This window comes from Athene noctua, chromosome 4, assembly GCF_965140245.1.
Source record: "Athene noctua chromosome 4, bAthNoc1.hap1.1, whole genome shotgun sequence".
Taxonomy (NCBI): domain Eukaryota; kingdom Metazoa; phylum Chordata; class Aves; order Strigiformes; family Strigidae; genus Athene; species Athene noctua.
This window is the reverse complement of record NC_134040.1, coordinates 1,800,901-1,819,778: the sequence shown is the minus strand read 5'-3', so window position 1 is coordinate 1,819,778 and position 18,878 is coordinate 1,800,901. Positions and strand designations below refer to the sequence as shown.

Below are 18,878 nucleotides of genomic sequence, written 5' to 3'. Positions count from 1 at the left end.
AGCTTTTACTCTTGAAGCCCAAAGAATGTCCGGAAAATTGTCCTCAGTGTTACAGCATCCGACAGCAGATAGTGATCAGAGACGGCTGAGCTCAAAAACAGAGCACGAAAGACTTTGCTTGGGATGATTCAGCGCTGGGTTGGCCGTGTTGCGGTCTCTGAGGGAACATCAAGCTGGTGTTTGACAGGTGGAAAAAGAAAAACAAGGGCTGGAATAGAGAGGTTTGCAGACCTGAGTTTGGTGCCCAGTGTATGCTAATAAAAACCAGAACTATCCCTTTATCACAGAAGGTTTGTTTTTTCTTTTTAAGTTTTGGATATTTCTTGTAAGTAATGACGGTAACAGCTATCAGAATCTTGACCAACATTGGCATCTTCTTTTTAGGTCTGTCTATGATGGAGAAGAACATGGTCGTTTCATGGAGAAGCTGGAAGCACGAATCAGAAACCACGATCGTGAGATTGAGAAAATGTGCAACTTCCATTACCAGGGCTTTGTGGACTCCATCACAGAGCTGCTGAAAGTTAGAGGAGAAGCTCAAAAACTGAAGGTAAGAGAACACCATCTAGACATGGTCTTGAGCAACTCGCTCTAGGTCGTCCTGCTTGAGCAGGGGGCTTGGGCTGAGTGACCCAACCTCAGCCACTCTGGGATCCTGAAACCATGTGAATGTCCTCTTTGCTCCATTTGTCTGGAGCATCTCTCCTCTATCTAAAAAAAAAATGATAAAAATACACATATCTTCATTCTTCCTGTAGCAATAGGTTAGTCATGTGAAGTTTGAAAATTATTTGGGCAAAGTGGAACAGTTAAAAGCACAAGAAAACTTTAAACCTGTTCTGCATTAGGAAACATGCTTTTCCTGGTATACTTTATACCAGTTTCTTAAGCAAAAATAAGCTCTACAGCCAGAAGTGTGTCTGCTGTAGCAGCATATACTCTAGTGTCTCGTCTGACATTGAATTCTCACTCCAGGTACTGTTGTGTCTGAGACAAATCAGCAAAGATTTGACTCTGCAGTCATGAGGTGCCTGCCCAATGTTGGCGAGTGGAATGTTAATGTTTAAAAAACAAGTGAACTTCAGAGTGTTGTAAGATACTCAGTAGTGAAAAGTAACTACTAATTTCACTAAATACTGAAAGACTGTGTAAGCAAACATACAGCTTGATACTTTTCCAGTAGCATCTCTGGGTTTGGTTGGCTTAACTAGAAGGTAAAATGGTTAGAGCTGGGAATGGAGAAAGTAAAATGGTTCCAGCTAGGAACGGGCTTTGCAAGGAAGATGAGAGAAAGGTGGAATTTGCCTATTTCTTGGAAAACTGTGTTTAGTAGTATACGGAAAAAGCCATTTGTAGGATGAGAATATAGAGAAGCCGTGAGAAGGAAACTGGGCAGGCTTCTGGGGAGAAAAAGGACCTAAAGGTCGGAGGTGTTCCTACACGTAAGGGCAGGTTGGGCTTGCAGTTTAAGCTTGGCTGCTGTGCCTTAAAGTACAGGTATTCATTGTATAAATACAATCTGGGGCGCGTAAAAAAAAAGCATGGCAACGACTTAATCCGTGTCAGAGAACCTTCCTTGTTTTCCTACACGAGTTAGAGCAGAGGCAGGGGCGACCGTGACCTTCCGTGCTGCAGCAGCAAGGTGTGGCCTTGATTTGAAAACCAAAAGCAACCTCCCAGAACGGTCACTGAGTGAGGGGGGCTGAGTTTTGTGGCACTCAGAAAGCCATGGAGCGTCTCCAGGGACCAGCACGGCAATGCTTTCTGACTAGTTGGAGTCTGACTGGTTGAGAAGAACCTTTCTGGGAGTTCAGAAGCGTGGGAGACTGTTCAACGAGCATTAGAAAAGATGAAATTATAAACTAGGGGGAAAAAAAATATTTCAGAAAAGCAAGTTTTCTGGAAAAGAAGGAAGAACTCTTAACTTCGGTATGCTGACTGCTGCTTTTCGTATGTTTGTTGATTCATTCAAAGCTACTTCTGGCATTTCCTAGCAAGCATTTTAAGCTTCACACACTCCATCCCACGAACGGACGCGTGCTCTGGGGATCACCTTTGGGGGGGTTGTCCTGACACCAGAAGCACCCCTGTTATTACAACTGCATTTTCCATGGCGAGGATTCATCCAGGATGAGGCCATTGGAAATACCATGAAAGAAATTGTCTTTTTTTTTTTTTTTTTTTTTGAAAGCCATTGTTTGTAGCCAAGAATTCCACATTGTTTGTTTGCGAAGCCTTGTTGCTGTTTCCCATTCTACAAACAGCTACTTTGTTGGTGGCGCACTGTGAAGTCCATCTCTGTACCCTCAGGATCTCTCTTGATTTCCATCACTATGTGATCTATAAAACTGCACATGGGAAAAATATACACAGAAGCTTATTTGAGAAATACCGAGCCCTCTTTGTAAGGGTTTCCCCAGGGAATCATCCGTGGGTCCAGTGGCGAGAGTGCATTTTGTTCCAGCTATTCATTCTCTATTTGATCTTGGTCTTTTTCTCAATAGCACTGGTCTTTGAACATACGTGCAACCAGCAATAAAATAAATGCCCTCCCTATTGCATCTCTAGTGTGTATCTTCACTCGTGTGCTTTTAGCTTTGGGGTATTTTATATAACATCATGCTTGCAGAACTACCAGCATTCATTGTTTTAAGAGTGCACATGCTAAATATGAGCTGGATGATCTTCCCCTGTCATGTGCAACCCAGCTGCTGTCCTCCCTCTGTACTGTCATGCTAGTTTTCAGGTGGCCCCAAATCAACTTAAAACCTGCTCAGGACTGGAAGACATAAGCCTTCTGTCCTGCTTTGGTGCCCTGCGAAGGGCTGGCACCCAACTGGGAACCTGATCTCCATCAGCAGAGGAGTTCCTCTGCAAGGAATTTCTGCACTAGGCAACTCTGTGTTGCTTTCAAGAGACGGTGGGTCAACGATTAATCATCTATGTGAAAGAGTTAATTGGAAATACATGGGATATATTTTCAAAAAGGCACCTCCTTAATTTGGATATTTAATCCATAACATTTTTTAAACCAAAACTTTCTTTTGGTATTTGCTTATTCTTTGTTTTTATAACTATATAGCTTCACTGTGGCAGTTCACTTGAATTTCTCACATGGCTTCCAAGGAAAATCTTGTTGCTTTGTTTTGTTGGTTTTTTTTTTTTTGTGTTATACATCTTCAACGTGTTCATTTGTGCAGTACAAGATATGTTATCCTCATTAGGAAGTGAGCAGTGGTGCCCTGTTCTCATACCTATAAATGGAGGGTGCTGCTGGGTTTGGAAACACATACCAGTCTGGCTGTTCCATCTGTAAAGGTCAAAGGTAGATTATACATTGGGATGGTTGGAAAACCCACCTTGAGGTGTGAAGGGGAAAGGATTACAGAGTCGCAGGGCTGGTGGCAACCTCAGGAAATCACTAGTCCATCTCTTTTCTGATAAGCAAGAAGTTCTCCATGTGTGTCATTCCTGATGGATTTTTTCTAACCTCTTCTGGTGCTAGGTCCTGCTGTCTTCCTTCTCTAGGAAACTCAGGGGACATGGCTGAAAAGTCTTTTTTAGGTCTATTGCTTTTTGACCTGTCAGACATAAAAGAGAGATTACTCCTTCTTGGTTTTGCAGCAGTCTTCTACAGGTTAGAGGTTGGAGGAATGTTCTTCTCGGGTAGCCCCAGTCCATCATAGAGGGTTGTGCTTTCTAGGCATCTCACTATTTTTACTTTCCTATTCTGAAGTCCTTCCAGTTGACAGGGTTTGGTGTGGTTTTTTTTTTTTTTTTCAGTGCTAATTGTGATTTTTAAGCTGGGGCAGAGCAGTCGGTCACCGGTGAAATGGTGTAGAAGGGTTGTTTCAGGATTTTGTTCTTGTCTACTCGTGTGGCACTCACTTTCTCAGTAACATCAGAGCCCTGGCTGTTCTGCAGTTTGATGGACTGTGATCACCGGGTCCCTTTTCAAAGACCTACTGTGGAGTCACTGGCCTTGCTTTGTGTGGCTCATTATCTCTTCCCAAATGTAGGACTTCACACCTGCCACTGTTGAATGGCAATTAATAAAAAAACCCCTTCCTCTGAAAAGACATCTGCAATTCTAATCCTCCCTGCCGACACGCGCGGTGCTGCTGTGCGCAGTCATAAGATCTACGAAGTTATGAGGTTGGGGGAGAGAAAATGAATAGGAAGCAGTTTCTGTTGCTCAGTGCATTCAGATTAAGGCGGATATAATTAAATTGAGGCAACTGGCTTCGAGTGAAGGAAGCTCACCTTCACCCCTGCGAAACCAAGAGGGGGATCTTGCCCCCCCCAGGGGTGCGGTGATGACCTAAAAGCTCAACGTAGGGCAGATCCCTGTAGGGGGGGAGTAACGAACCCCATCTTTGGGTGCACCCTCCAGCCTGGGAAGTTCATGAATTGCTGACCTGAAGGATCGCTGCAGTCACCCTCCCTCTCCTGGGGGGTTGGAAATCGGTGGTAGGTGGGTGTTGGATAGAGGGATGGAGTCGGCAGAGCCGCGCGGGGTCACGGCGGTGCCCTCTGGGCTCATTCCCAGGATTCCTCTCCAGCGCCCTTTACTCCCCTCTCTCATCACTCTGACACTCTCTAAATGATGGCAGAGTGATGTTTAACCCCCCCTCCCCACACCTAAGCCCTGCTCCGTACCACATGTTCCGTGTATAGATGAATGAATGAACCACTTGAGCATCCCGTAAGCCCCTTGGGTGATCCCGTCGTCTCGTTCTTCACATGTGCCCACCTGTTGTCTGTCCCCCCCCTTGCTGTGCGTCTGTCTTGCATTATAAAATCTCCTCGTCTGAAAAGCTTCAACGTGTCTGCAGAGACTCTATATAAATAATCATCTGTTTTTTTTCCACCGTGTGGATGTAGACCTTAAGAACAAAACAAAACACAACTCCCCGCCTCCTGAAAACTCGTAGTGTGTAAGAATATATTTTTACTTTTTTGCTTTAGCTGGGATTGATATGTAATTTTAATAGAAGACTAGTACAGCCTTGGCATTATTTTAGGAGCAGTTTTAAATTACCCTACATGGATTCCTTTTTCCTGGTGGGATTTTCAGGATATAAGCAAATAAAATAATCTTTGGAAGAGATGCTGTGCTCCTGCTCATAAAATCTCAATACATCATAAAGGAAATGAGCAGTTTTTGTCCAGGGCAAGCAGCCAGGAGAGCTGAAGCTACTGCAGAAGGGGGAGAAATGTGATGCAGATGCTGTAGAGAAATTGTGTGCAGGGAGATGATGGGATGACTCCTCTTCTTGCATCATGGTAAGCTTAAAAACCAGCACGGCCAGTGTTTAAAACAAAAGGAAGCCCGTGAGGCTGGATGGCTCTGCCCTCTCTTGGTGTGAGACCTCTTGGTGAAGTTTGAGCCAGTGTGGATCATTGGCACCCTGTATCTTTTGATAGTCATCAGGAAACAAATTGGGTCCTGAATCAGTTTTATATATGTGAACACAAAGCTGCCCTCCTAGCTGAACTGGTCACCCTGTGGTGTGCTCAGAAAGGAGAGAATTGGCTGTTATTTTCTGAATCCACCTCAAAGCTTGTCCTGCCTCACTATTGCTGCTGCTCTGTGCACCGTCCACGTTCTGTTGGGTAACTGGCGAGCATCAAATGACAAATTCCTTCAGCAGTGATAAATTCGTTCAGAAGTCAGCTTGTCTCTGCAATTGTTGGAAAGCATTAGGAAATTCAAGTTGGTTTGTGTGATCTTACACTCCTGAATAAACTTTGAGAGCTCCGTGTCACAGCTCGTGCTGTTGTCCAAGCTCTGTTACTGATTTTGTCTGTAGAATGAACAGAACTGAAAACACACAGGAACCAGTTCATAAAATTTGATGATGCCGGCTGAAATCTAGCAGCAGCTTCCACTGCACAGTAAGCCTGAGTAAAATTAGAAACCTCTCAGACATCTTACAGAGACGAGCCTGGAAATGAATATTTACAACTTAGTAGCTGTGAAAAAGAGTATTCTGCAGGAAAAAAAAAAAAAAAAAAGTTTTATGGCATGTTAGTCTCAGACTGATGTGAAGCACCTGAACTCTGAGCAGTCCTTCTCTGCTGGTATTTACCTTTATAATTGCCTGCTTTTGCTCAAGACCTGAAACTGGGCATGTTTACTTGAAAGTTTGGTTGTGGTTTTTTTTTTTTTTTTTGGCTCTCCCAGCTGGTCTGTAGAAGATGGTATCTCTATTTACAAACCTCCTGTCTGAACTTGAACTGAGTATTCAAGAGAATTCCCAAAGTCATCTTTCTACTTGTTGTCTAAATAATGTGTGAGCTGCTTATTTTTCTATCCTGATGAGTCTAAGAATCCACTTTGTTCTCGTGTGTGTCTTAACTGAGTCAGACTGATGCCTAGAGCTGTGAAAGGCTAAACTACTGTGACCTTGCTAGTCCAGGGAACATACAAGTGAGAACTTTTTGAACTATGAGCCCCAATTTGATAGGATAATACAGAAAGATGGTTTTATAAAGAAAATACTTATCTTTTTTTAATACCAGGTGTATACCAGGTATGTAAAAATACCTTTTTATACCAGCCAGAAGGAGGGATCCAGTGAGCGATGTAGCTGAAGATCTGAAAAAAAATATTTGAACTTTCTAGGTAAAGCCCATGCTGAAGAGTTCTGTTCTTGTTGTGATCTTAAGGCTTTAAAACCAAATTGTGATCTATTTGGTGGTGGGGAAGGGAAATTTAATTCCTCTACCACTCAGGTAAAATAGCTTTGAGAACCCACGCGAGCATCTGTCGCGACTGCAGCATTTTGAGGCTGCCATGCAACAGCATTAACCCCCGTTGCCTTTTACTTTTTTCTAGTAGCAGGGAAGAAAGTCTGTGATATTTGTTGTGTGGCTGTGGGCACCCCATGTGCCAGAATGGCAGTGACCATTAAATCAGCAGGTTTATGCCATGCAAGAGAAGACTGTGTGAAAAGTGATGGTGTTTATGTACAATTTCTTTATTTTTGTGAAAAACATTGTCCTGACTTACACGTAGTTGTGCTTTGTCTTTTTTTCCCCCAATATCCCCACAGAATCAAGTGACGGACACCAACCGAAAGCTGCAGAATGAAGGAAAAGAAGTGAGTGATACTTTTATTTGTTTTGTCTGACTTTTTGCTTTTCCATTATTTGGCTGTGTTTGCTAGTGGCAGGTTACACTGAGCATCAGTAACTGCTCAGCATTAACTGATAATACACACAGCATTGCTATTAAAACGTGTCTTGATTTTTTTCTTTCCTGTATTTTGCTTTTCTGCACGAAAGATGAGTTGTGCAAGAGTGTTGGGAAGTGATCTTTCTTTTTTACTGCTCGTGGATTGAAAGCTAGTGGATGGCAAAGCCTGAGAAGCAGGAGAGACTTGAAGCAACAATAACCAAGTTGTGGCCTTGCTCCTGCAGCCCTGAGTGGTGTCACCGGGATCATCTGTAACAATACTGCACCCCGAGCAGGGTGGGCACAGGGCGAGGGGGGGATTCTCCCCCTCTGCTCTCCTGAGACCCCCCTGCAGGGCTGGGTCCAGCTCTGGGGCACCAACAGCAGAAGGACACGGACCTGCTGGAGCAGGGCCAGAGGAGGCCACGGAGATGCTGGGGGGGCTGGAGCCCCCCTGTGAGGACAGGCTGGGAGAGTTGGGGGGTTCAGCTGGAGAAGAGAAGGCTCCGGGGAGACCTTAGAGCGGCCCCCCAGGGCTGAAAGGGGCTGCGGGAACAGGGGGGGGGACTCGTCATCAGGGGGAGGGATAGGATGAGGGGGAACGGGGTTAAACTGACAGAGGGGAGATTTAGATCAGATCTGAGGCAGAAATTGTTCCCTGTGAGGGGGGTGAGGCCCTGGCACAGGCTGCCCAGAGAAGCTGTGGCTGCCCCCTCCCTGGAAGGGCTCAAGGCCAGGTTGGACGGGGCTTTGGGCAACCTGGGCTAGTGGAAGGTGGCCCTGCCCGGGGCAGGGGGGTGGGACTGGATGATCTTTAAAGCCCCTTCCAACCCAAACCAGTCTGGGATTCCGTGAATAGGAGGTGCAGAGTCTGGCTTCTGCTTCACAGTGCAGTACAGCAGCAGTTAAATCACAGTGGGGTTTTTGCTGCCCAGGTGGAGGCATCGAGGCAGGGACAGAAGGGAAGCGGCTGAGTGTGTCTCAGATGTGCTGTGCCCGAAGCACATTCATTCTTCTGCCCTGTCTAAGGGAACAGTAACAGCCTGGAGGGGCTCAGAGCTGAGCGTGCCTGAAGGTGCTGATGCTTGAGGGTTTTCAAGTGCCTCTAAGATGGGGATGTGTGAGAGTTCTCAGGGACTTCTTGCATTGCTCTACCCACATTCTATATAAATCTTCTCCTCTTTGCACCTTTTTTAGTTTACTCCTTAACTACCCTCTCAGACACCCGCTAGGCTTCGTTTTGCTGAGTACACGCAGGCATTCATATTTCAGTCAGCTGCATTGTGTTTGAAAAACAAATGAGAAAATCCCCATGTTGGAATGAGTCAGACCAACAAAGGTGAAAGATTAAAATGCCCGTTGGGGTGGAGGTGATGCAGCTTCTTCCTGAATCAAATAAACATACCTCTGAGTTACCTTGAATGGAGGATTCACCTCCAGGACTGGAAGAGCCTAGGATTTCAAAAGGACTTTGCAATCTCAGATTGGTGCTGTGGAGACAAGTTGGTACACTAGAGGACAAATCCACGACCTGCCCCTTGGGAAAAAAGGAAGCTAAAGAGTTTTCTTGTTGTATGCGATGGCTGATCCTTGTTTTGCCCCCGTGCAGATGCACAGGTTTTTCTGTTGAAGGCTGAGCGTTTAAAAACCCGTGTTAGTCTGTGATGGTAAGAATCCCCCTGGGAGCGAGTGGCCACATCCTGTCTTTGAGAAGAACTAGAAAAGAGAAGCTTGGAGAGGGAGTAGGGAAGAGATGAATAAAATCGGAGAGGGAAATCATTTTTGGAATTCGCAGGACGTGTTACAAGGCTGGTATTTTGACGGCTTTGGTTTTGCTGCTTGCTTACTTGTAATTAGGCTCGGGAATGCTTTTGCTACTTGATGAAACAACCCGAAGCTTCCAGTCCTCCCTGCTCCAGCAACGCTCCGCAGCACTTGGTGAGCTCGGCGCTTATCGGAGGAGGTTTTGCTGTCAGCCTACTGCTCGGATGGTCATGACAAGTGCGAAGCAGTTTATATCCTCTCTACTCCATCTGTTCAGTGTTCTTAGTGAAACTTTTTTATTTTCTTTTCCAAAGTTGATAATAGCAATGGAAGAGCTGAAGCAATGCCGATTACAACAGAGGAATATTTCAGCGACGGTTGATAAGCTAACGCTGTGTCTTCCGGGTGAGGAATCCAAAGTTGTTCTTTATTTGTACAGCTGTTTATTTGAATTCACATCTCTTTGCTTTGTGCTTGTGTCTCAATGCTTGTGTGTTTTCCTTTTTTTCCAGTCCTGGAGATGTACAGCAAACTGCGAGAGCAAATGAAATCTAAAAGGTAAATTTTGCTTAGACCAGTGTTTGTATTGGAAGAGTTGAAAAGCACCCGTTGGGTGCCAGATAAATTAAAGAGGTTCTCAAAACGCAAGACTTCAAAGTCAGCCTTTCCAAGTGAACTTACCGGATTTCTGGCTGGTATCTTCATGGTCCTGCTCAGCCTCCTGCAGTACAGCCTAGAGCTGGGATTGCAGCGGGCTCTGATCTTGTTTTATGTTGGGCTTCTAGGTGGATGTTTGCTTTTTTTTCAGGGAAGCTCACTGTTGTGATGCAGCAATCAATGCATGACTTGGCACTTAGGTGTTATTAATTAAATTTCATTCTATAAATATCATAATCTAAGGCCTGATATAAGCTGAGAGAATCTGATAGATATTACAGAAAAATCTGGCCAGGCTGGAGCGATGGGCTGAGCCCACCTGGGGGAGTTTCACTGAGGGCAAATGCCGGGGGCTGCCCTTGGGCCACAACAACCCCCAGCAGGGCTACTGGCCTGGGGAGGAGTGGCTGGAGAGCTGCCGGTCAGAGAGGGACTGGGGGGGTGAGAATGAGCCAGAGTGTGCCCAGGGGGCCAAGGAGGGCAACGGCATCCTGGCTTGTGTCAGCACTGGCGTGGCCAGCAGGGACAGGGAAGGGATCTGAGCCCTGGGCTCGGCACTGGGGAGGCCGCCCCTTGGGGAGTGGGTTCAGTTTTGGGCCCCTCACCCCAAAAAGGCCATTGAAGGACTCGAGCGTGGCCAGAGAAGGGCAACGGAGCTGGGGCAGGGTCTGGAGCACAGGTCTGCTGGGGAGCGGCTGGGGGAACTGGGGGGGTTCAGTCTGGAGCAGAGGAGGCTGAGGGGAGACCTCCTGGCCCTCTGCAACTCCCTGCCAGGAGGGGGCAGAGAGGGGGGATGAGTCTCTGGAGCCAAGGCCCCAGCGCCAGGCCCCGAGGGAATGGCCTCAAGCTGCCCAGGGCAGGGTCAGGCTGGCTCTGAGGAAGGATTTCTGTGCAGAAGGGGCTGTTGGGCGTTGGAATGGGCTGCCCAGGGCAGGGGGGAGTCCCCGGGATCCCTGGAGGGGTTGAAGAGTCGGGCTGAGCCAGCGCTGAGGGATCTGGGGGAGTTGGGAACGGTCAGGGGGAGGGTCATGCTTGGGCTGGAGGAGCCGCAAGGGCTTTTCTAACCTCAGTGATTCTGTGAATAGAAGCCAGAGACCTGAGAGACATTGTGTGGGATGACAGGAGATGTCGGTGTGAAGGCATACGGCTTATTTTGGGGTAGAAAGAATTGTTCAGGAGAGTGAGCTGAACTAATGGACTTTGTGGCTCAGAAATCACGAGCTGTAAATCTAGGAATTTTCCCACCCTGTATCTGTTGCGATGCTGGAGGATGAAACCCCGGTCCGGGATATTTGCATGGCTGGGATCCTGGGGGATGGTTTGTTTAAGCAGCATGGGACTTGGGAGGCGCGCTGCAGCCCTCGGGGTGGCAAATTGGGCGAAGAGCAGCTGCTGGGAGGAGGTCAGCTGAAAGCCCAGCGGGCTCCAGCCGAATGCCACGCAGGGAGAGCAGCCGGATCCGATGCCTGCTCTGTGCCTGCCATCCGTCACCGAAACAATACAGAAAAAACCAGATGTTTTGAACAAGGCGATAACTAATTGCATGGGCGTATTTTTACACTTCCCCTCCTGCCTCCGCTCATTTCTGTGGTCCTTGGACCCGGGAGCTTTGGCTAAAGAGATAAGCATTACTCCTGGAAGCTGGGCTGGCCTGAGGAGCTTTGGGGAGCTGCTTTAGCTGTTCACAAAGCTCGCTCTCTCTTCCTGAGGGTGGCTCAGTATGGAATAGGGCAGCGTATAGTTTGTCCAACTGTTTTTAGTCTGTTTATGGGAACAGCGAGGGGCTTATCCGTTGACAGATGTGGGGTGGGGAGCTGGAGCTGATCACAGCATTGTGAACTTCTGAAGGGAATCCACATGCCCCTCGATTCCCTCGCTCTGGATAATGTTTCCAGGGTCTGCTTCTAAGAATTGCATCTCCTTTTTTTTTCTTTCCCCTTCCCCACCCCCCCCTTTGGATTGGTTCATTGTGAAACAAATAGAAGTTGAAAGCCACATTTAAAGAAAATCTGAACCCTTGACTTTTTTTTTTTTTTTTCTTCTCTCTCCTTCTTTCTTTGTCGGAATTTGACGGCTTCATTCACCAAACGTAGCACAACACATTAAATGTTTTTGTGTCTGCACCCGGTCTCACTTATATATCATTTCATGATAGCCAGCAAGGGGTTTAGTTACTAGTGTGAGTCTCGGGTTTTGAGTACAGTCTCAGGAATAGGTTTTGCATTTGGGGTAAATAAACTTGACTCTTCCAAGGTAGACAGAATAAGTTATGTGCTGTTTGATGCGTGATGTTTATAAACTCAGCGCAGGCATTTGCCAAATGCAGAATCTGTGGCTGTTAACTGGAAATTAAGACGGGGGAACCCATGGTCCAAACCCGGAGGAGTGACTGTGCAACCAGTAAAGAGAAGAGATGGGGAAAAACATTTCATCTGCTGTTGTCCAGAATTTGAGGAAGGGATAGAATGATTTTTCTCCCAACGGCTGGGATCCATGTGGCTGCTTGTTGGAAAGTGATGAGAGAGGAAAAAAAAAATAAAAAAAAATCTCTGCCTTGAGAGATTCCTCCTGGTTCTGCAGGGCTCTGGAGGCATCAGTCTTTTTTTTTTACCCCGGGTCACTTGTCCAAGAGGTAAAAAATAAGAATTGTTTCCAAGTGGTAAAAAATAAGAATGCTTCATCCTGCTTGTAGCTGAGAATCCTCTGTAGAGCTTACCCACCTGAGCAGGGCTTGGTTATTTCCAGAAACAAAAAAAAAAGCCAGTTCTGACTCGGTTTTATCAAAATGCTGCTTCCCCTCCTCAGCAAATGTCCCCGTTTCTCTGGTCCTGGGGGTACAAAGTGGGGCAAGACCGTGGCTCTCAGCGTGGCTGGTCCCAGGCATTAGTGTAAGGGATGCAGAAGCCCCCCAGACGTGTACAGGGGTCTGTACTGAGGCAGCAGGGCTTCATCCTCAGGAATCACGGGCCTCCACACCTCGCATGAGAGTGGTGTTGAGCTTTCCTCTGCCCCCATGTGTTTCAGACTCGGTTTTCAGCCAGCAGCTGGGGACTCCACCAGTGACCATGTGCTGTCGCCACCCAGCCACCTTTTCACAACTTCTAGTTCAACAAACAATACCTTAAAATATAACAAACCACCCCAGTGTGTATTTATTCCTCTGGTTTAATTGCTGTCTTTCTGTACACTCTTAAGTCTCTCTCCAGAGAGGTTTATGTTTTATTGCAAATAGGTTTTCATACCTTGCATAGTGTAAACACCGGCCAGGTTACGGGGTTAATCTGTTTGACTTCTGGTGTTGGGAACAGGACAGGCCACTTCTGGTTAAAACAACTCTCCTGTGGACCTGCCTGGAGTTCAGGAAGAATTATTTTGAATGGGGATCTGGGCGTCAGTTGTCTTGCAGTAGTGCTAATATGTTTCTTATGACTAAACACTTTTTCTCCCCCAAAAATTCAAGGTATAAGTGGCAGGTACTTGTGGTCAGGATTAATTATGGATGTAGTCAGCTAAAGTTGCCTTAATTTACCCTGGAGGTGACTGTGACCTCATGTTAGTCTGAAATATGTTTTTACAGACCCTGGTAATGCTTCCTACATGATTCCCTGATACTTTTTTTTTAACCTTTGACCAGACGTGTGGTCAGACCAGGTGGAGGACGGTCTCACGTTTTAATGTCTTTCAGGAGAGATCCCACATTGCAGTGAATAGGCAAATCCTATGGACTCCCACTTCCCACAGGGAAAAGAGGGGAGGGCGTTTGAGAAAAATGATTTGCTTAGAATAGTTTCCCATTTAACATCCTCTGTCAGGTTATGAAGGTTGCTTTTATGCAGAAAGGTAGGATAAAATTTACGGTACCTTCCCTAAGGCCACTGGGCATGACCAGAATATAAAGGCATGTGTTGTGCGTAGGGGAAGAAACACTGGGATTCTTGTGTTCTAAAATTTATAAGGTATATTCCTTTTAGAGTGGGGAAATAATTATTTTCAGCATTGTGGAGATCACATACCCCAGAGATACAACAGTAGTTGCCAGAGGGGCAGGGGCTATGTAGAAAATATATCTGTTGGACCTGTGATCTGGGGTTTGCATTCAGGTTGTTTTCAGCTCTCTAAGTAAAAAGTACTTTGAGTGAAAAGTGTTTTAATGGCGCTTAGCAGCGTTAGAACAAGTGGGAGGAAGGTGGGATCTGACTCCTGGAATGCACAGGGAAAGAAGACCAAGAGCTCTCACATGCAGGATCTTTACAGCAGAATGCTGGTAGCAGATCTGCTATTAACATGTGTTAGATCAGTCTGTGGTTTATTTGTTGAGTGCCCCCTCAGTCAGTTTGCAGAGGACACCCAGTTGGGTGGGAGTGTTGATCAGCTCGAGGGCAGGGAGGCTGCAGAGAGACCTGGACAGGCTGGAGCCATGGGCTGAGCTCAACTGGGGGAGTTTCACTGAGGGCAAATGCCGGGGGCTGCCCTTGGGCCACAACAACCCCCAGCAGGGCTACAGGCCTGGGGAGGAGTGGCTGGAGAGCTGCCGGTCAGAGAGGGACCTGGGGGGGGTGAGAATGAGCCAGAGTGTGCCCAGGGTGCCAAGGAGGGCAATGGCATCCTGGCTTGTGTCAGCACTGGCGTGGCCAGCAGGGACAGGGAAGGGATCTGAGCCCTGGGCTCGGCACTGGGGAGGCCGCCCCTCGGGGAGTGGGTTCAGTGTTGGGCCCCTCACCCCAAAAAGGCCATTGAATGACTCGAGCGTGGCCAGAGAAGGGCAACGGAGCTGGGGCAGGGTCTGGAGCACAGGTCTGCTGGGGAGCGGCTGGGGGAACTGGGGGGGTTCAGTCTGGAGCAGAGGAGGCTGAGGGGAGACCTCCTGGCCCTCTGCAACTCCCTGCCAGGAGGGGGCAGAGAGGGGGGATGAGTCTCTGGAGCCAAGGCCCCAGCGCCAGGCCCCGAGGGAATGGCCTCAAGCTGCCCAGGGCAGGGTCAGGCTGGCTCTGAGGAAGGATTTCTGTGCAGAAGGGGCTGTTGGGCGTTGGAATGGGCTGCCCAGGGCAGGGGGGAGTCCCCGGGATCCCTGGAGGGGTTGAAGAGTCGGGCTGAGCCAGCGCTGAGGGATCTGGGGGAGTTGGGAAGGGTCAGGGGGAGGGTCATGGTTGGGCTGGAGGAGCTGCAAGGGCTTTTCCACCCCAGAGGACTCTGTGATATTATGGTGTATTCCTGTCTCCATGCCTCTGTCATATGACACGTCATTTCAAGGTGTTGCTGAATCTGACAGCCCCACTGAGATGAGTCTACTGCAGGCCCCTGCCCCAGGTCCAGGCAGGGACGAGGCCAAGGGTGCTCCCAGCAGGCACCCACACAACACCCTGCACAGCATGCACACTCGAGCACCCACAGCTGGCTGCGCAGCTCAACAGGCAGAAACCCTCTGCGCTCACCAACATCCTCGTCCTGTTCCCTTCTTGGGTGGGGGTGAGGGGGGTGCACACACAGGTGCACCCAGAATACTCCTTTACCCAGGGAAAGGCTGAGAGATGCAATACCCTGTCCTGGTTTTGTCTGGGATGGATTTAATTTTTCTTCTTAGAAGCTTGAATAGTGCTGTGTTTTGGCTTCAGTGTGGGATTTGGGATGAGGAGAATGCTGATAACACACTGATGTTGTTGCCAAGAGATCAAGGTCTCTCCAACTCCCCATGTCCTCTCCGTGCGCAGGTGCACAAGAAATTGGGAGGGGACGTAGCCAGAGCCCCGTCCTCAGATTAGGCCATGGAATAGTCCAGATCACGTAACAACATGCTCAGTATAATAAAGGAGGGGTGGTTGGGATGGGGGGTTCTGGTCACTTCCAGGATTGGGATTCTGGGGTCTTGGTATTCCACCATCGCCGCCTGGGAACGGGCTGGGTGTCAGTCAGTGGGTTGTGAGCAGTCGCATTGTGCATTACCTCTTCGTACTTTCTATTATTTTTTTATGACAATTACTAAACTATTTTTATCTCAACTGATGAGTGTCCCTTTATCCCTCTAATCTACTCCCCCACCACCCTGGGCAGAGGGAGGGTGAGTGAGTGGCTGCGTGGTGTTCGGCTACTGCCCGAGTGCAAACCACAACTTCCCCACATGCTCTTCCCCTGCGTCCCACAACGTGCCCCAAGCCTGCCCCAGACCCCCTGCTCTGTGGGGCGCTCTGGAGACCCGCTCCCCGTCGCGGTTATCGTCTCTATCCACGGGGCTCTCCTGGGGGGACCAGCGCAGGGGCTTTCTGGGGTTCCCCATGAGCCACTGTGCCATCGCACTGCTCCATGGGCGTGCAGAGTAGGTTTTTTTTCCTCCTGTAACCTAACGCTGCTAACTGTGGGTGTCAGTTTTACCTTTTCTCTGTGATATGGTGCCCCAAATGTCTTTACTGGGGGTGCCTTTGCGTTCCTCTGCTTCTCTGTTTCAAAAGGAAAAGGCTGTTTTTACACTTACCTGGATACTGAGGTCTATCTATGTTCCTTTGAACAGAGCTGAGATTCTTCAATATATTGAATTATTTTCAGTTAATACACATTTTAGAGGGGAAACAGGATATAAATAGCTGTTCTTTCTTTCCACATCTGCCTTGCTTGCTTTCCTCAGGCACTACCCTGCGCTGAAGACCCTGGAGCACCTTGAGCACACGTACCTGCCCCAAGTAAGCCACTACCGCTTCTGCAAGATCATGGTGGATAATATTCCAAAGCTGCGGGAAGAGATCAAAGAAGTTTCCATGTCGGACCTCAAGGATTTCTTGGAGAGTATCCGTAAGCACTCCGACAAGATTGGGGAGACGGCGATGAAACAGGTAGGACTCGTGTGTTTGAGAAGAGGAGGGAGGCTCACAGTGATGTTAAACGAAACTCTTTACTCTTCCAATTCCAAGGCAGCAAACTTAATTTTAAATTTTGAATTTTAATTTTAAATTTAATTTTAAAATTTTAAACACCAAAGTAATTGTGTTACTAGGTGAAGCAACGATTCTTCGTTCCGCGTTTGCGACTGATTTTTATCTTCTGATTTTTTTCATACTGTTGAAACGTGATGGTCCGTTTTTGTCGTCGTCTTCACCCACCTGTATTTTGCTGTAGACTCTTGTTAGCCCAGAGCCGAGGGGGTGCATTGGGGTGTGTAAACCATGATTTCTACTTAGGACAGGGGCATTTGTGCTGCTGTGCTTGGTGCCAACTGGAAGATTTGGAGACACCGGTGCTGATTTTTCGGGTTCAGGGTAAAGCAATTGAAGTTCATGCACTGACTGCAACTTAATTTCTTTTGCATCTTAAACTGGTTTTCAAATAGCGGGTGAAATTTCATTGTTGTTTGCTTCTATTTGCCAAGCAGTTGGTGTCTGTAAAAGATGAACCTGATTAATTGAACATCCCCGTGCATGTATTAAATCAGAATTGCGTTTTCCCACTCTTCTTTACTGTTCTGGTTTTGAATTTCAATACAGTTTTTCTTATCACAGCCAGGGAGCGTGGCTCACAGTGGCTGTTAAAAAGAACTTTGCTACTTTGATGAAATTCAAATCCACTAGTAATGAAATGTTACCTCTCATGAGCAGTAAACCGCTTCCTCTGATAGTGATTGATAGATTGGACTTGTTGATTTATGGCAAGGACTCTTGCTATAATTTTTCACAAGATGATAAAATTGTGCTGTTATGTTTATGGATAGAGGCACAGGCAAGTTCAATTTTCTGTCTTATAAACACCATCCTTTCTCTAAAATGGTCTAGCTTGAAGATTTCTATTAATCGATTTAATTTACGTTATATCCTCTGCCTTACTGTCTTCTCAACCTCTTTCTGGTATTTTGGGAAGACAAACCAAGCCTTATGTTGTGTAGTAGAGCTATGGAGAGATGTCGTGCTGCCTATGAGAGTTCAGCAAACTTTTTTGTTAGTTGTTGCACTGAATCAGATTAGTCTTCCTGAATCTCCAGAAAACACACCGTGACCTGGATATCCTGTCATGGAGCCAGATGTGCTTGGTGGGGATGTCTGCGATGGCTACAGGTGTTTTTATGCTGAATTTACCCGATACGCCAGTTTCTACAACAGTAAATATTTACAGAAATACTCTATTTTTGTTCGTTATGGCAGCCAAACTTTTTAAAAGATCCTTCCTTGGTTGCGGTGGCTCTGTGGCTGGAAGGGAGTAGGAGTTTCACTTGTCTGTTGGTGCCCAATTAATGCAGTGAATATGCTGCTTTAAATAAATAACTGCTCTATATCCTATTAGGGATATTTATCAATTATAGAGACATTTAAGAGGATGCAGATGTTGCGCCCTCTTCGTATAGTTTCCAGTGTTGTTCTTCGGATGCTGGGAGGGGTATTTAAACCTCCGGGCACCATGGCTGATGGCTCTGCTGGGTGGGGAGGGATGTGCACCTCCAGCCTTGTGTCCTCGGCTGCGTAGGCAGACCAGTTCTGAGAAATTCCCCAGCATTTCAAAGAGCTTCCTTTGCTGTCTTTTGACTAGACATATTTTTGTAGTTTTGTGCTTTCCATCCCCTTTCACATCCACAGCGCGCATCTTCCCGTTCTTCACGTCCCTCCCTCCTGTCCCTTCTGCTCCTGGGGAGAGCTCACACCCTGCCTGGAGCTCTGTTAATTCTCCATCTCTTGCTCTAAAGAAATCTGTCTTTTTACAACAAAACTAAAAAAGTCATAGTAGCCCATACTGGCATCGTATTTTTCTGCTGTGGGCACTCTCCTGCGTCTTGCTCACCACTTCTGACCCTTCCTCCCTGTAGTATTTGCCACCTGCGTAATCAGGAGAGGCACCCGGGGATCGGGGGGCGACTGGCTGCTCCTGCCCTACCCCGGTACAAAACTGGATTCCAGTGAGTAAAATCAGCAGGAGCCAAGCTTGAAATTAGGGGGGGGGGAAAAGCTGGTTCTTCATTCTGTGGGTGATGGACCCATGGAGCAACTCGTGTACAATTATCCACGGCCGTAGGGCCAGGCTGGGCAAGTGCTTTGCTGTGTTTGGGGTGGGTTGCTAACTGAACAGTGCCTGACCCGACAGCAGTGAGAAGCTGAGAGAAAACTTGAGGGAAGAACTTAATTTACCTGCCCTGTTGTTGTCACCTTTGTGGAGTCTGGCGTTTGATTTTGCAGTACTGGGTTATCCAAGCTCCTGGTCTGAGCCAGCAAGCAGCACTTGAATGAAACCTCCAGAGCGTTTTTGTAGCAACTCTTGCTTCTTTTTCCTCTCTGTTCATGAGACTTTAGGCTCTTTACTTTTTTTTTTT

The 18,878-nt window shown here is 47.3% G+C and overlaps 1 protein-coding gene across 8 annotated transcripts in view; it reads left to right on the top strand.

Moving 5' to 3' along the window:
• The window catches only part of EXOC6B (exocyst complex component 6B), a 329,120-nt gene that overhangs the window by 54,893 nt on the left and 255,349 nt on the right, over positions 1-18,878 (top strand). For all 8 annotated transcript variants that reach the window (XM_074904236.1, XM_074904237.1, XM_074904233.1 and 5 more), the window contains exons 2-6: positions 385-550; positions 7,059-7,106; positions 9,259-9,349; positions 9,457-9,502; positions 16,218-16,422. In XM_074904236.1, coding sequence (XP_074760337.1) covers positions 385-550; positions 7,059-7,106; positions 9,259-9,349; positions 9,457-9,502; positions 16,218-16,422 — 556 coding nt within the window. The remainder of the gene's footprint in view (positions 1-384; positions 551-7,058; positions 7,107-9,258; positions 9,350-9,456; positions 9,503-16,217; positions 16,423-18,878) is intronic.